Source organism: Cylas formicarius, unplaced genomic scaffold (genome assembly GCF_029955315.1).
Source record: "Cylas formicarius isolate icCylForm1 unplaced genomic scaffold, icCylForm1.1 PGA_scaffold_2__14_contigs__length_35257938, whole genome shotgun sequence".
Lineage (NCBI taxonomy): Eukaryota > Metazoa > Arthropoda > Insecta > Coleoptera > Brentidae > Cylas > Cylas formicarius.
Window position 1 is genome coordinate 12640830 of NW_026844319.1, and position 14430 is coordinate 12655259.

Consider the following 14430-nt stretch of genomic DNA (forward strand, 5'->3'; position numbering starts at 1 on the left):
CCAATCGTTTCTTGCGTTTTCTTCTTGGTATCCGGCTATTTTACCCAGCTTAAAGGTTATTTTGTAAAAATATAGAAAACAATGTGAAAATTGTTGTAAACTTAGTTAATTTTACTAAGCACATTAACGAATCGTGTCACTGGCTACATGATGTCGCAAGAAACCTGCTGGTGCGGTGTAGGCCATTTTTCTATTATCCTTTAACAGCATGGCAGAGGTTATTCGTGCTTAAAAGTACGGGTCTTATCTCGTTTTGATATAAATTATTCCATATTTGAACAATACCTCCAGTAAGCGCATTCAAAGTGTTAGGAGGGTTAAGAAGGTCTTGAAAACTCCTGTAAATCATGTGCCAAACATTGTCAATTGAGTTAAGATCAGGACTGGTTGCTGGCCAATTGTCAGCTCATCAAGATAATTGTATACATTTTGCTAAAACAAAATTCTCACCAACGTAATTGCCAAATTATATCACATGTTCTTGCATGTTCTGCTGTTAAACTGCCATTATTAATAACCACGAGCAGTTAAAGAGATTTCTCCCCACAACATAAACTAACCCTCCACCAAATAATCTGGTGTTTTGGAAATTACATTGGGCATACCTTTCATTTGGTCTTCAATAAACTCTTAGACATCTATCTGAGTCTATCTATCTGTCCCAGTCTTCATCAGCCCAATCGATGTGTTCTCTAGCAAAATTTAAGCTTGGTCTACTATACTTCTGGGGTCAAAGCTGATCCTCGCACTGGGTTTCTTGATCTGAAATCAGATTCAGTCAGTCTTCGACGAACAGTATCAGTTGAAATTGTACTTCCTGAAGTTGTGTCTGTATTATTATATTATAATAATTATTAATAAGTCAGTACGAGCAGTTAAAAAAATTCATCCCCAAAATATAACGGACCCTCCACCAAATGATCTGGGGTGTTTTGACCAATCGAGTGTTCTCTATCAAAATTTAACGTTGGTCTAGGATACTCTGTAGCTGGGTCGGCATCACAAACCGTTGTCTTAAAGCATAGAACGTAGTAATGCGATGCCTGCTTTGACCACGCTTTCTTAAGGACTGATTTATCAACCTCTAACGTGCGATCGTACGGGAAAGTTATGTATGCGGTACATCGAATCTCTGTGCGATTCTTCGAAAGCTCCGTCCCTCTTCTAGTAACATGACTTGCTGTGCACACTCTTCGGAGGTTTTCTAAATTGGCGTTCCATAATAAACACTTTACTAATAATAACATAATAAAACATGTTTTTTTTTTCAGAACAACGAAAAACAAAATGGGGAACTCAACCAAAACAGCTGGGACTGGGATACGGCCGAATCTGCAGAGGTCGATCTGTCAACGGCGGACGAGATATCGGACTTGAGGAAATACGTCAGCACTTTGAAGAATGAAAACAGAGAGCTGGCTAATCAGCTGGAACAGTTGGATTCGGAACATCAGCAGAATATCGCTGAATTGGTGAAAATAAAAGAAAATCTTCAAGAGGAAAACGAAACTTTAAAAGCGAAATTCAAAGAACTGAAACAAAACCACGAAATATTGCGCTCGAGCGAAGAAAAGCTCAAACGAAGTAGTAAAAGAGTTGAAAATGATCGCGACTCACAGGAATTACTACAAGAATTGGGAAGAACTAAAACGGAGCTCAGCGTTCTTAAAAGCGCCCACCAAATTTTAGAACAAACTTTAAATGATACGAAGATGGATGCGAAGCGCGATCTGAACGCAGTCCTCGACGAACTCAAAAAAAGCGAAGCGGAAAACAGGATAATTTATGGGAAGCTGCAAAAATCCAAAGAACTTGTCGAAACTGCAGAACTGAAAAACCGGGAAGATGCAAAAAACTGCGAAAAATTAGCGTTCATATTGGAAACGTACGAGAAACAGGTAAGCGAACTGAAAAACGAATTAGGCGAAGCGTCCAACAATCAAGCGGAAATGAAAGCGCAATTGAAAAAGTTGGAGAAATCCAAACAAATCCTTCAAGGTGAACTCGACGTCGCGAATTCAAAACTGGCGGAGTTTGAATCAAAATTCGCCCTACTGGACAATATTACAGACGATACGGAGGAAAAGGCGCTCAAAGGACAAATGGCCACAGTAGTTGCGGAGAAAGAAAGCTTGCACAAAATGTACGTGAATATAATTACCGAAAACGTGAAGAGATATACGGCCTCGCAATCCTCAGACTTACTGGTCGAGCCTTGCGAAGATCCGCATTTATTGGAATTCAGCAAGCAAGTGGAAAATATTTTCAATATCCTATCCGAGCTTAAATCCAAATGCGAGCACTTGGAAAATGAAAATTTGGAAATATCCCGCGAGAAAACTCAAATTTTGACTGAAAAGAACTACGAAATTGAAAAGTTGATGCAGAACTCCGAAGACCTGAGTCAGGAAATTATGTCGAAGAGTGAGGCAATCAAAGAACTGGAAAATGAGATCTACGATCTGGGTAAAAACAATGAACTGCTAATGTCGGAATTGAACGATCACAAAAACGCCGGTCTTCAAACTATCTCGGAATCAAACGAAGATAACATGGTTCTGCTAGAAAATCAGTTGGAAAACGCAAATCGAAGAATCAAAGAGTTGGAAGAAACAATAGGCAATTCGCTGGAGACGAGGGAACGTTCCATGCCAGATGGTGCGGCAAAAGAAGATACAAACGAGAAGTCAGAAGGCTCTTCGGATATCCCAGAATCCCTGGTGGGAGTGAGTAAAACCGAGCGCGATTATCGGGAGTTATTGAATAGCTTCGACGATTTAAAAATAGACTACGATCTGATGAAGAACGAGCTGGAGAATACGAAGAACGACTTAGAGTTGGCGGATAAAGAGAACGAAGAACTGAGGACTCACTTGGAAAGAGCGAGGGCCGACTTTGAAAATACGGAGTACCAACTCACAGAAGCCAACATCACCATCGACACTTTACACGAAGAACTGCAGACATGCAAAGCAAAAATTGACACCCTCGTCGAAGAAAATCGAAAATTAGGCGAGTTGAAGACGGAAAGTGAAAAAAGCAACACCCACGCAAAATCTGAAATGAACACCTTAAGAGAATTACTACTCAACGAAGAGAATCGAAGAAGGGAATTTGAAGCTCAAACGAAAAACCTCACAGAGAAGTTGCAAAATGCGAAAATGGTCGAAACTACCCTGAAACTGCAATACGATACCTTAAGTAAAGATTATAGCGGCTCGGTGGAAGCGAAAAAAAAATCAGAGCAAACACTGGAGACCACTAAAGGCCTCATACAGGAGTATGAACAGAATTATAATGAACTACTACAAAAATATGACTCCATTCTATTGAAGTGTGAAGACTTGAATACCCGAATTTTAGAAAAAGAAAACGAACTGTTGAGAATTGAGGGCGCATTTAACGAGGTCCAGCAGCAAAAGTCGGAAATGGAGAAAGTAATTGAACACAAAGAATGCAAATTATTAAGCTTGGACCGAATGTTAAAAGATCTCCAACAGGAAAGGGAAGAACTGAAAAACATTACCAATGGACAAACACAACCACAAGAGAGCAAAGAAGGCGAACCAGTGTCCCAAGAAAAAATGAAATTAGAACAAGAGATTGATAATTTACAACAAGCTTTGAAGCAGAGCATAGACGGCCAAAAAAATTTGCAACAACAGCTTGCGGATGTTACCAACTCGAGGAACGAATTGATAGGTCTAATAACCACAAAACATCAAGAGAGCTTGTCGTATCACAACGAAGTACAAAGATTATCTCAATTATTGAAAAGCAATTCGGAAAAATGCGAGAAATTAGAATCCCAACTAGCAGAAACCCAAAGTTCTTTCAAAATCGAAGAGCTAACAGATCAAATAAATTTTCTGAAAGAGAAGTGTGACATACTGGGAAAGCAGGTCCTAGAGAAATCTGGACCGTCTGAGAAAGAACTGTCGCTCTCCAAACAACTGGAAAGACTGCAGTCCCATCTAGTTGAAATACAAGAACACTATACTCAAGAGCTTCTTCAAGTTGAGCAGAAAAATGGCGCACTACAAACGAAGTTAAACGAACTCCAACAAAGGGAGAAAGACTCTAGCACTATGTACACCTCGGTGAGCATCAGAGCCAATCAACAATTAGAAACTCTGCAGAGTCAACTACAAATTGTAACGAATCAACGCGACGAACTGAGGAAAAAAATTTCTGATGCTGAAGATCAGAACAGCAAACAGGCGGCAGCTCTTGCAAACCTTCAGTTTGTTTTGGAACAGTTCCAGCGAGGTAAGCAGTGTTGCCTTTTTGGTTTTAATATGTTTTTTGACTTGTGTAGCTGTCATACTTTAAAACTAATTTCAGATAAAGAGAAGGACGTTATGAAAGAAACTGATCGAATAAGACGACAAATAACTACTGAGAAAAGGGTACAGGAAGACTTGCGCAACGAAATCGTCAGTCTTAAATCGCAATTAGACGAGAGCAAGCAGGGTTTGCAAGCAGCATCGCGACTGTCTGACCAATTGGAGCTATCCAAAAAGCAAAACTTGGCACTTAAGGAAGAAGGTGGGTGAGGTTATTTGACGGTCATGTCAGTGCACGTTTATTAGTTTGGTAAATTCCGCATGACGTTTATATCGGTTTAAGTTAATCAGCACGGACGTTCTTGAAATATCAGCTGGTAATTCTGGGTTGTTGGGGTTCCAGAATATCGACTGATATTGTCATGAACGGCCGTAAAAGCTTCGAAATGCGATATTGTCTAGTCGATATTTAAATGCGGCACTTGCGGTATAGGTAATTTATTATTTGGTCATTTTCGCCGACTGTTGCGTCATATACTAATCCTTTTTCTCCCTTCAAATACCAAACTAGCAGTCCTTTTGTTTTAGTTATCTCTGGGAGAAGTCATTAAATTGAGTGAAAAACATTGTTTTCAACCGAAGTAGAGTGGAAATAATTTAATTACAGTTATTACAACTTGATGTATCGTTGTTCGCTCTCGGCTGTATCTCGCAAAGTAGTAGCCGTATGGCCTGGGGAAAAAGTAGTTATTACCAAAGAGGCCATTACAAAAATTACTGGAAATTGTTTTCAATGGCCAGTAGATGGCATAACTTCTAGGGCAGATAAGAAAATATGATTTATACAAACTTTTAAATAGCTCTTGTATTATTCGTTTTTTTTTAATAAAATATTATGCCTTATCTACTTTTAGCTTTAAAATTGCATTAATTACTGTATTAATTTACGATTAATTTACTTGGACATTCGATAATACCATAATTTCATATTCTATGTGAATTGATTAAGATGCCAGGATAGATAGATTTTGAAAAAACTGACTTCCGGAGCAATTTCTTCAAGGATTTTTGCAAAGGAAAAACACCAACAATACAATACTTTAAACTTGAATGAGTTATACTAGACGAAAGTCTGTGTGCTGTAAAATACCTTTATTGGTTGAAGGCAATCCAGTGCTTGTTGCACGGGTTTAAGTGTTTGGGAAACCCAAACAATTAAACATTTTGCTATCGTAGCGGCGCTTTCACATAAACCCTTTTAGAAATTACTTCAGAAATCAGTTCGTTCAAGTCTACGGTAATTATTGCTTTTAAATCCAAATAATGGCTGTAGGGGGCGCATTCCGCAATAATATTTTTGATTAATTTTGATAAATTAGGCAGAAGGTAACTGAAATTTTCATGAAAATATTAAAACCGCTGTTCGATGTCTTACTCCGTTTCAGAGATATTTCCCAAAGTATACGCTCTAGGTTCAGTAGTTTTCGAGATACGGCCACCGGTAATAAAACAACTTGTATATCGATGTATTGATCGTCACATTTTTATGCACGTGTTTGGTTGTCAAGTTTTGCACGCTTCACCTACGTTTTTTTAATCTCATTTGGTAACTGTGAGGTACGCGTTTCGATTCCCCAGGTACTGAATGAGATCTACAGAAACGCAGTGTTCTTATCACCATTGTTGGCTTTTATTTTTTTGTGGCGGCCTTGTCAGATTTTTGTCATTTACACCATTGTTAATTAACTTTTTTTACAGTTATTGTTGAGTTCCATTGGCATGGACTGAGCATGATCGGTTAGCTTAGAAAGTTGAGGGAGTGAGTATTACATCAGGTACTGGTTTGTTTTCAAGAAATCGGTCCCTGAGTAACACTTGCGCTCTTTCTTTCACTATCTACAAATCTGGTATATCGGACATTCTATTTTATTAACACAATTTTAATTTTAGGCCTACCATGTTTTGAGTTTTTTTCATGAAATTATTTTTTTCATAATTCGATGACGTATTGATTGTTGTAATATTGATTGTTATGACTGCATGTACAAGATGTCTAGAAAAATGTGTGATTTATTTAGAACACAAATTATAATATGACAAGTTGCAATGCAATTTTTTCGGTCTCTAAGTAGTCCCTAAAACACGCCTCTGGAAATTGGTTTTTATTGAATACCTTTTTTCTACTGCGCTTTAAAACATCTGCTTCGTTACTCACGGTCACGAACCGCTAAGGACATTTCCGGTGCTTTAGTCACACAATGAATTTATCCAAAAACTAATGGTCATAGAAAAAGTAGTTGTTAAGTTAACAACAGTTAAGCACTCGTTAAGCCAAATCAAACTCGCGACTAAAATAATATGGCGTTTTTCAAACTTGTTGCATAATATACTAATAAATTATACACTTCCTTTATTTTAATACAAATTTAACATGACTGACTGGGGCAGACTCGGTTTTACGCCTTAATAGCCGTATTTTTAACACGCTAATAAGAAAAAGAGGAGTATGTAGAAGGACACTATTTTAATTTTACCGAATGTCAGTCATAATAATTTTTTATTAAATTATATGAATATAGGATAAAGCAATTTCCAGGGATTTTTTTTAGGAAAACGTGTAAGAATAAACACAAAAGGCAAAGCACTTGTTAGATGGAAATATAAAAATTTGCTCACAGTCCTGAACAACCTGATAAAAAAATGAATATCATAAGAAATATATCATCTATATTTGAGAAAAATTGTACAAGGATTTTTACTTGTCATACTTCCTACTGAAAATGTCAAACCGAAAAAATTAAAAATATTCTCAATATTTATAGTGACTCAGCTCCAAGGAAATCTGTTGAAGAGTGAACAAACGCTGCACAAGCTGACAAATCACACTGAAGGAAAAGTTGACAAAAGCCTGATTAAAAATCTCATTGTCGGTTTTCTGTCGTCTGGCAACGCAAACAGTTGGAACAAAGACCAAGCACAGATTTTAAAAATTATCGCCACAGTTTTGGACTTTAACCAGCAGGATCACGAAAAGGTGAAACTAAATCAGCCGCAACAGGGATGGTTGGGTTCTATACTATTTCCGCAGTCCGCAGCCCACAATATTTCGCAAGAGTCATTGTCGCAAGCGTTTATAAAATTTTTGGAAACTGAATCTAAGCCACGCGAGATTCCAAGTTTACTCGATACGTCCAGAGAACTATCAAAGCCCAGTACAAGCAGCGATAGCAGCAGGCGAAATACACCTAGAGTTTCGCCGATTATTTTAAGCGAAATTGTTCTTCCGACTTTTGCCGATTTCGGTCAGAATCGGAATTCCAGTTCTATACTCAAAGACGTTTTGAAAGATAACAGCTAATTCTTTATCTATTGTATTGTTATATGTTATATATGGTCAAATTATAATTATTTCCTCAAAACCCACAATTAATTCAAACCGAATTGGTGGCCGTTAAATATAATAAATTTTTATGATGTATATATGTGCCAATACATGTACATAGTACATTTTGTTAAGCTGTTTGTAAATAAAGGTTTAATATGTTGTTTATTCTTGTCCCTTAAATTATAAAATATTATCCCTAGAATCGTAGAAAATATCTATCAAAGGGTACATTTAAGTATTATTGATTTGAACCTTTATTGTTACAAAAAGAATAAGCTTACTTTAGAATAAAATAGCAATACACAAAAAACGATATTCATAACACAAACAATCAGGATTAGGGGGACTAGAATTTATCTCACACTGAATTTGCACCTATTTATAGAGGAATTCTATATTTTTCAAATCTTGTAATTAATTACACTCTGAACCTACGAATTTTGCAAAAAGATCTGATTATATGTCTGATGAAGATGTAAGTAGGGAAGTTGTATCTTACTTTTATCAATGAAATTAGGGGCCTCTATAACTAACTGCTTGGTTACAATTTGTGGCCTCAAGTCATCTGCAAATGCAACAAATTTGCCATTAATTCGAACGTGGTTTTAGCAGATGCTCAAAATAAATTAAATTTAAAATAAAATAACACCAAGCAAAAATCACTATAAAGTAATGTTTATGATAAAATAAAACAAAAAGATCATTAATGTGGAACACTTTATCAGGTGCATTAATTCCCATAAAAATAGGTTTGCTTATTTGTTATTAACTTTAATTTACAAATATTTGTGTTACTGAGAACCAACACTTCATTTACAAAATTTGCATTTAATAACATTTTTCGATAAAATTTGGACAATTTCCGTGCCTGCACAATGAAAAACAAATTTTAACTTACTCAATAAATGACCAACGATCGCGGCTCTTGACAAATAATTGTTCCGCAATGAGTATGCAAATAGGTAATAACGTTTTCTCTACTGTAGAAACCAGGGGTTTTTAGAAAATCTACTAAGGGCATTCCACAGAAAAATGGATGCATATTCGCAGTAAATCCAAGGACGAAAAACTGGGAAGGATAGTTACATCGGCGATTCATTTCCGCCAGTTTAGCGCGAATGCTGACGTCAGCTATCCTGTACACATTTTCTTGCGTTTTTTCTATAGGAAGATACGATAGCTTAATCTTTTAATGCATTTATTTTGTTGTTTAAAAAATTAAATTTCGATTAAAAGGAAATCTACTCTTACAAATCGACGTAACTAATACCCAACTTTGAATTGAGTGCCGTAATACGTAACTCGGGATATTCATTTTGAAGTTATACCCATATTTGCCCACAGGCAAATTGGAAAATTTCATATGACTTTTGATGCAGAGGAAAAATATTTTATTTCTATCGACTGCGTAAATAATAAATAAATAAGCCAGAAACATTGCAATAAATAATTGCAGCAATTTATTCAAGATAGAGTACTTTTCTATTGCCAAAAACTTGCATTTTAAAATGCAGAACACTGATGTTAAGCTCAAAATTTGTTTCTTCTCAAAAAAATAAAAAAAAATAATTTAATATGTCATAATACTGTTTATTCCCATGAATAGTAATTCAACGATTAATATCAAATGAAGAAGTAAAGAAAGTCTCTGACTGAACTTACATTGACAGAGTTATCAGTGAAATTATACGCGATAAACCCCTGGTTATACCAAAAGAAACTAGTTTCTGACAAGAAGTCGGTTTTCACCAGCTTTGAAAATTACAGAGACTGGATTTCTCCTAATTTAGATATCATAATAATCAGTTCTGAATTAAAGGGTGACATGGAATATATCTGAAATTTTTCAATATTTTTGTGATCCATTTCAAATAAAAAAGTTAACACCCGTTTTCGGTATAACTGCCATCTTGAAAATCAGATCAGTCTATTAACATAAAAATCCTGTGTAGTTAAAAAAAATATCTAGTTTTTAATTTTTTATTGTCTTAGCCAAATTTGCTACAGTTGCTACAGCTGTATTTTAGATTTTTTCACAGACGGCGACGGTTCCCACTAATGGCTATAAAAATGTTTTCAAAAATAATCTTAGTTAAGAATCAATTGAGAAGTTTAAAGTGTTAAGCAAAGCACTTGTGGGCAATTCTATTGTGTATGATTATAGTGAACTGAGAACTCAAGCATCATGTCTAAGAAACGCAAGCTATCTATTTGATAAATAAGCAATAAAATACTACAAAGATTATGAGTTCCCAAAACTAAATAGGGCTTAAAAAAGAGTATTAAGAATAGGTAAGTTTTTCAAAAATAAATATCGTGAACCTCGTCTTACATTCACAAGTTAAGCGGGACTGTGAAAAATTTTATGTTAAAGATGTTTGTAATTAAGTTAACCAAAACTAAGTTCAATTTTTTTTGAGACAGTCGAGACACGTTGTAAGAATAATTTTTGTTGTCATTATTCGTTTTTACCTCTCTAAATACAATTCATTCGTTGATTGTAAAATATTTCATGAAATACCTAAGGAATTCTGGGGAAAAAATGTGGGAAGTGTAAAAAATATTTGATTCTACAGTATTTATTTCCTACGAGGACCCCCCAAAACTGATAACAGAGAAAAGCAGCTATTACTTTAACTAAAAATATGATGACAATACATTTCATGTGGGAAAATGTTTGAACCATATTTTTCAATTAATCAAAAAAACAAATAAAAGTTTTCTCAAACATAACGAAACTTAAAAGAATATCCGAACATGCTCGTCAATATTCAATCAATCAATATTACATCCAGAAATAACTTGGGTCAGATCAAAGGCCTGCCCATTTTAGAATTAACAATCAAATTGTTTAAAAGTCTGTGATAATTTACATTTTGATGTTGATTTCCAAAAATGTAGCTGTAAGCATCAAACAACATTTTTCTTTTATTACCGCGTAGTTCATAACCCGGTTGGTAGATAAAGTTTCTCAAGTTGTCAAGATGCCGTTTCCCATCTTTCAATTTCCTAACTCCAAAAACATACATGTTAATCAGTTTATATGTGAAATTAATGCGTTTCTGTATCCCTTCTGATCTTTCACTCTTGGTTTTCTTCAGGTTTTCAACAGTCAGGAGTTTCTTCTTCCAATACTTAGCATCAGAATTCATTCCCTGCAATTTGGATAGTTCACCTTCTACAAAATCTATGAGGTCTCGCAGGGAACTATCACGAAACTTTGTAGCATACTTTCCTATCTGATATGGTATATTTTGAGGTACGTTTAAAGGCATACCTTGGGGACCCATAAGTACAGAAAGAGGATTGGGTAAAAGATTGGGATTGATAAGAGGAAGAGGGTTTAAAATATTATGAAGCTGGTTTACTGGAGCATTGTGCTGATGTGCTGGAAAAATATTCTGAGGAGGATACAGAACCGGTAAATTCGAGTTTGGTAGATGCTGAGCATTATTTATCATAGGTGCTGCTGTATCCTGACTTGTGGATTGTCTTTGAACATTGTCAGTATAAACTTGTGGGTTGGAGTAAATGTCAGAGTAATGGAAAATTTCTGGAGATGTGGCTGGATAATCACGAATGTACTTGTAGCTGTCACATTCAAAATCAAGATGCCCTTGTTGGGCACAACCAGCACACCACTGTTCAGTCCTAGGCCTCAATAATGGTCCTTGCTTGGGAATCATTAAAGGCCCAGCTTTTGTCTACAATAATAAAAATAAGCTTATTTTTAGATTATATCCCTACAGTTTTTACTGTCAAATGATATCTCCTCCATATATCTGGACAATCTCTGCTGATATGTCCATAAATGCCACAAATATCACACACCTTGCTTCTATTCTTGACACATTTCCAACAATATATGGTTGAAAACGCTCCAGCATTGCCACACTACAAAAGCCAAAACTTACAGATTAACACTACAATTTGTAGATTGTATAAAATAAAATTAAATACAGTAGTGTAGATAATGATGTGAACTAATTAAATTTATGTTTGGGAAGAGGTCCTGTTACTGGATGGTGTCAATATCAACTTGAATAGTATACTTTGAAACTTTGAATGTGTTAATATTGCAGATTTATATTATTATTACACACTTAACCTATTGTTTTTACAAAAAAATTATTGCGCAACTGTGGATTTGATAATTCCATACTTTTTTGCTAAAATAAAATAATTTTTTTAGTAAAATAAAATGATAAACACAAAAAAAAACTTTTTTAAGGTTATGTTTGTTGGCTTAATGCTGGTATATGCAGAAATTTTAGATAGGTTGTGGATATGATATGATTTATTTCAAGTGTATTTCTGAGACACCCGTGGATTTAAAAATTGGATGCCCCAGACACCAATAAAGTAAAATAATGTATAGTGAAATTAGTACAATATCAATCACTTACTGAAAAGCAGACTTTATTAGGACATCTTGGTTCCCGATGGCCAACATTACCACACAATGTACAACTCGGAGGTGCGACATTATTGGTACAGTGCAGTGCAATATGTCCAAATTCTCGGCATCGACGACATCTGATGCCCTTTTTAGAAGTTGTCCCCAGTCTGTCTTTAGCAGAAATCTGCCATAGCACAGGGTCATCTAAAAAGCATACTTAAGAAGAACATATATGGCACCAATAAAACTTACCAGACATTTTTTTCTGTAAGTTTTCTACATCAAATTCTTCGAAATCTCTATGTGATTCTAAACTTAATTCGCTGGCATTTGCCCTCCTCAAATCCTGAATAACTTCAACTGCATCAATAGAGTCAGAACTAGAGTCTAGGATCTCTATGTGACTGATTTCTTCTTCTACAATGATAACCTCTGGGTCAGAGACCGTTTGAATTTGTTTTTCTGCTTCTGTAATATTTTGATTAATTCCAATTTCACTTTCATTGACAGCCACACTAGAATTATTTTCGCCATTGCCATCATCATCCTTGGGTTTTCTTTTTTTAGCCTTCATCTTGGTACTATCTTCCTGAGTACTATCGGCTATGGCAGTTTGGTTAGAATTTGAAGCTGCTAGTTCCACTACAGATTGTTCCAAGGGTAGACTATTATCAGTTGCAGCCACAACAGAATGTGAAACCTCTTCTTCTGGACTTTTTTGTGTTGACTTTTTTTTCTTTCTTCTATTTCTCCTTTTCAGGTTACTACTTGATGGCTGTGTTTTTTTAGGATGCTCATTTCCATATACTTGTTCAATATTTCGTTTCATTTGTTTCCCCCCTGCGCTTGTATCTAATATAGTACAATATTCTGACTTAGAGTCATTCTTGGAAAGCATTGGTGATAAATTTGGCAAGTTTTCTAATGGTGTTTCATAATCACTTTCAGAACTGCTATCTGAAGAAGTTCTTGTTTGATTTTTCTTTTTCTGCACTACAACCATGCCACTGCTACACTGGCCCTTAGATTTGCAGATATTACTTTGAGATGAATTTACAAATTCTTGAAAACTGTCCAGGTTAGCCGTAAAAATGTCTTCTTTGGGAAATTCCACTTCATTAAATACAATAGTTTTAACAGAATTGTTAAAGTTTCTTGAAGACTCCTTTGCAAATTCAGAAGTACTTGTGCTACTCTCAGTCTCATAAGCTTCGGATGGGTTTGCAGGGCGCACAAATTCATTATTAGCGAAATCAGAACCATGTAAACTAAAATTAAATATTTGTGAAGAATTTTGCTCCTCGTGGTTGCCAATGAAATCATTTGATATTTCTTCTTCAGGAGTTACTTTGAACTCTTGCTCTTTAGGCGTCATATTTTTTTCATTCTCTTCTTCACTATCAGTATCTATACTAATAACAGGCACAGGAGGTGGTGCCACATATATGATTTCATCGTCATTTTCAGGTTGTTCACCGTCATCACCATCTAATATACATATCACTTCAGAAGATGGTGAGCCAACCTGCTTAACTCTCTCATGCAACATTTTGCTGCTTTTCTCTTTTTTATCTTTTCTTTTTTGTTCCCTTTTACCACGACTTTTTAGAAGAAATATTTCTTTTTTCAGTTTTTTTATCAGGCTATTTCTCGATAATTTTCCTCTCTCAAATAATCTTAAGGAATATTTCAAACCTTTTGGCCAATTTTCTATTTTAAGGAGACGAGCTAAAATTTCTAGATGAGGAATATCCTGTTTTTGATAAGGAGGTGCAACTACTGATTTGTTCACTGGATTTGTGAAAAGGCAACCAGTTGTTTTGGCTGCAAATAATATCTCTTTCTCAAAATAATTCAACTATTGCTAAAAACTACCTGTGGCATCATTAATTCCTTGTGAATTTTTTGGATCAAACTCATTTAAATTGTTACAGCACCCCGTGTTTATTTTTGGTATACCTGTAGGACTAGTAATATTGACAGTAGTGGTTAATAATGGATCAGCCTCAATACCCGTGTTGCCATGGTAGATTTGGCTGTATAGCATAGCTTCCAACTCTTGCAAATCCTCATCTGGCGACTACAATGCTTCCAATATATTAAGATTGTTAAAAGCAAGGTTAAAGACTTACAAACATCATTTATCATCCACAGATATATCAGAAAGTTACTAGCGTACCAGTAGGTTCATTGTTTTTAGCATAGGTTGGAAAATAATATTTCTGGTTCACTTACACAAAGTTACAAAATTTTGAAAATCTTTCTTAAAAAAAAATCTTCTTCTTACAAATCAAACAAGTCGGGCCAAGCTAGCAGATAAACTCGCCCATTGTTGAACACCAAATGATGAAATTATATGT

The 14430-nt window shown here is 35.3% G+C and overlaps 3 protein-coding genes across 3 annotated transcripts in view; 1 reads left to right on the forward strand and 2 right to left on the reverse strand.

Moving 5' to 3' along the window:
• The window catches only part of LOC132697686 (thyroid receptor-interacting protein 11-like), a 72471-nt gene extending 64651 nt beyond the window's left edge, over window positions 1-7820 (forward strand). Inside the window, exons 4-6 of the mRNA XM_060663246.1 lie at window positions 1272-4269; window positions 4345-4548; window positions 7109-7820. Coding sequence (XP_060519229.1) covers window positions 1272-4269; window positions 4345-4548; window positions 7109-7644 — 3738 coding nt within the window. The 3' untranslated portion in view covers window positions 7645-7820. The remainder of the gene's footprint in view (window positions 1-1271; window positions 4270-4344; window positions 4549-7108) is intronic.
• LOC132697687 (uncharacterized) overlaps window positions 1-8699 on the reverse strand; it is a 29550-nt gene extending 20851 nt beyond the window's left edge. The window contains exon 1 of the mRNA XM_060663249.1: window positions 8570-8699. The gene's annotated coding sequence lies outside the window, so the exon portion shown is untranslated. The remainder of the gene's footprint in view (window positions 1-8569) is intronic.
• A 1518-nt stretch (window positions 8700-10217) lies between these two features.
• On the reverse strand, window positions 10218-14389 carry LOC132698523 (uncharacterized). Its single transcript, XM_060664646.1, has 6 exons — window positions 14203-14389; window positions 13946-14150; window positions 12323-13894; window positions 12078-12274; window positions 11428-11565; window positions 10218-11375 (listed from the first exon to the last, which is right to left on the reverse strand). Exons 1-6 carry the CDS (start codon window positions 14209-14211, stop codon window positions 10479-10481), a joined length of 3018 nt encoding a protein of 1005 aa, XP_060520629.1. The 5' UTR covers window positions 14212-14389; the 3' UTR covers window positions 10218-10478.
• Window positions 14390-14430: the final 41 nt, after the last annotated feature.

Excerpts from the sequence above, each read along its gene's own strand:
- LOC132698523 (XM_060664646.1), bottom strand. Across the intron at positions 13,895-13,945 it reads AGGAATTAATGATGCCACAG|CCAAAACAACTGGTTGCCTT; the intron begins GTAGTTTTTAGC and ends TATTATTTGCAG. Across the intron at positions 11,376-11,427 it reads GGAGGAGATATCATTTGACA|ACAAAAGCTGGGCCTTTAAT; the intron begins GTAAAAACTGTA and ends TTATTATTGTAG.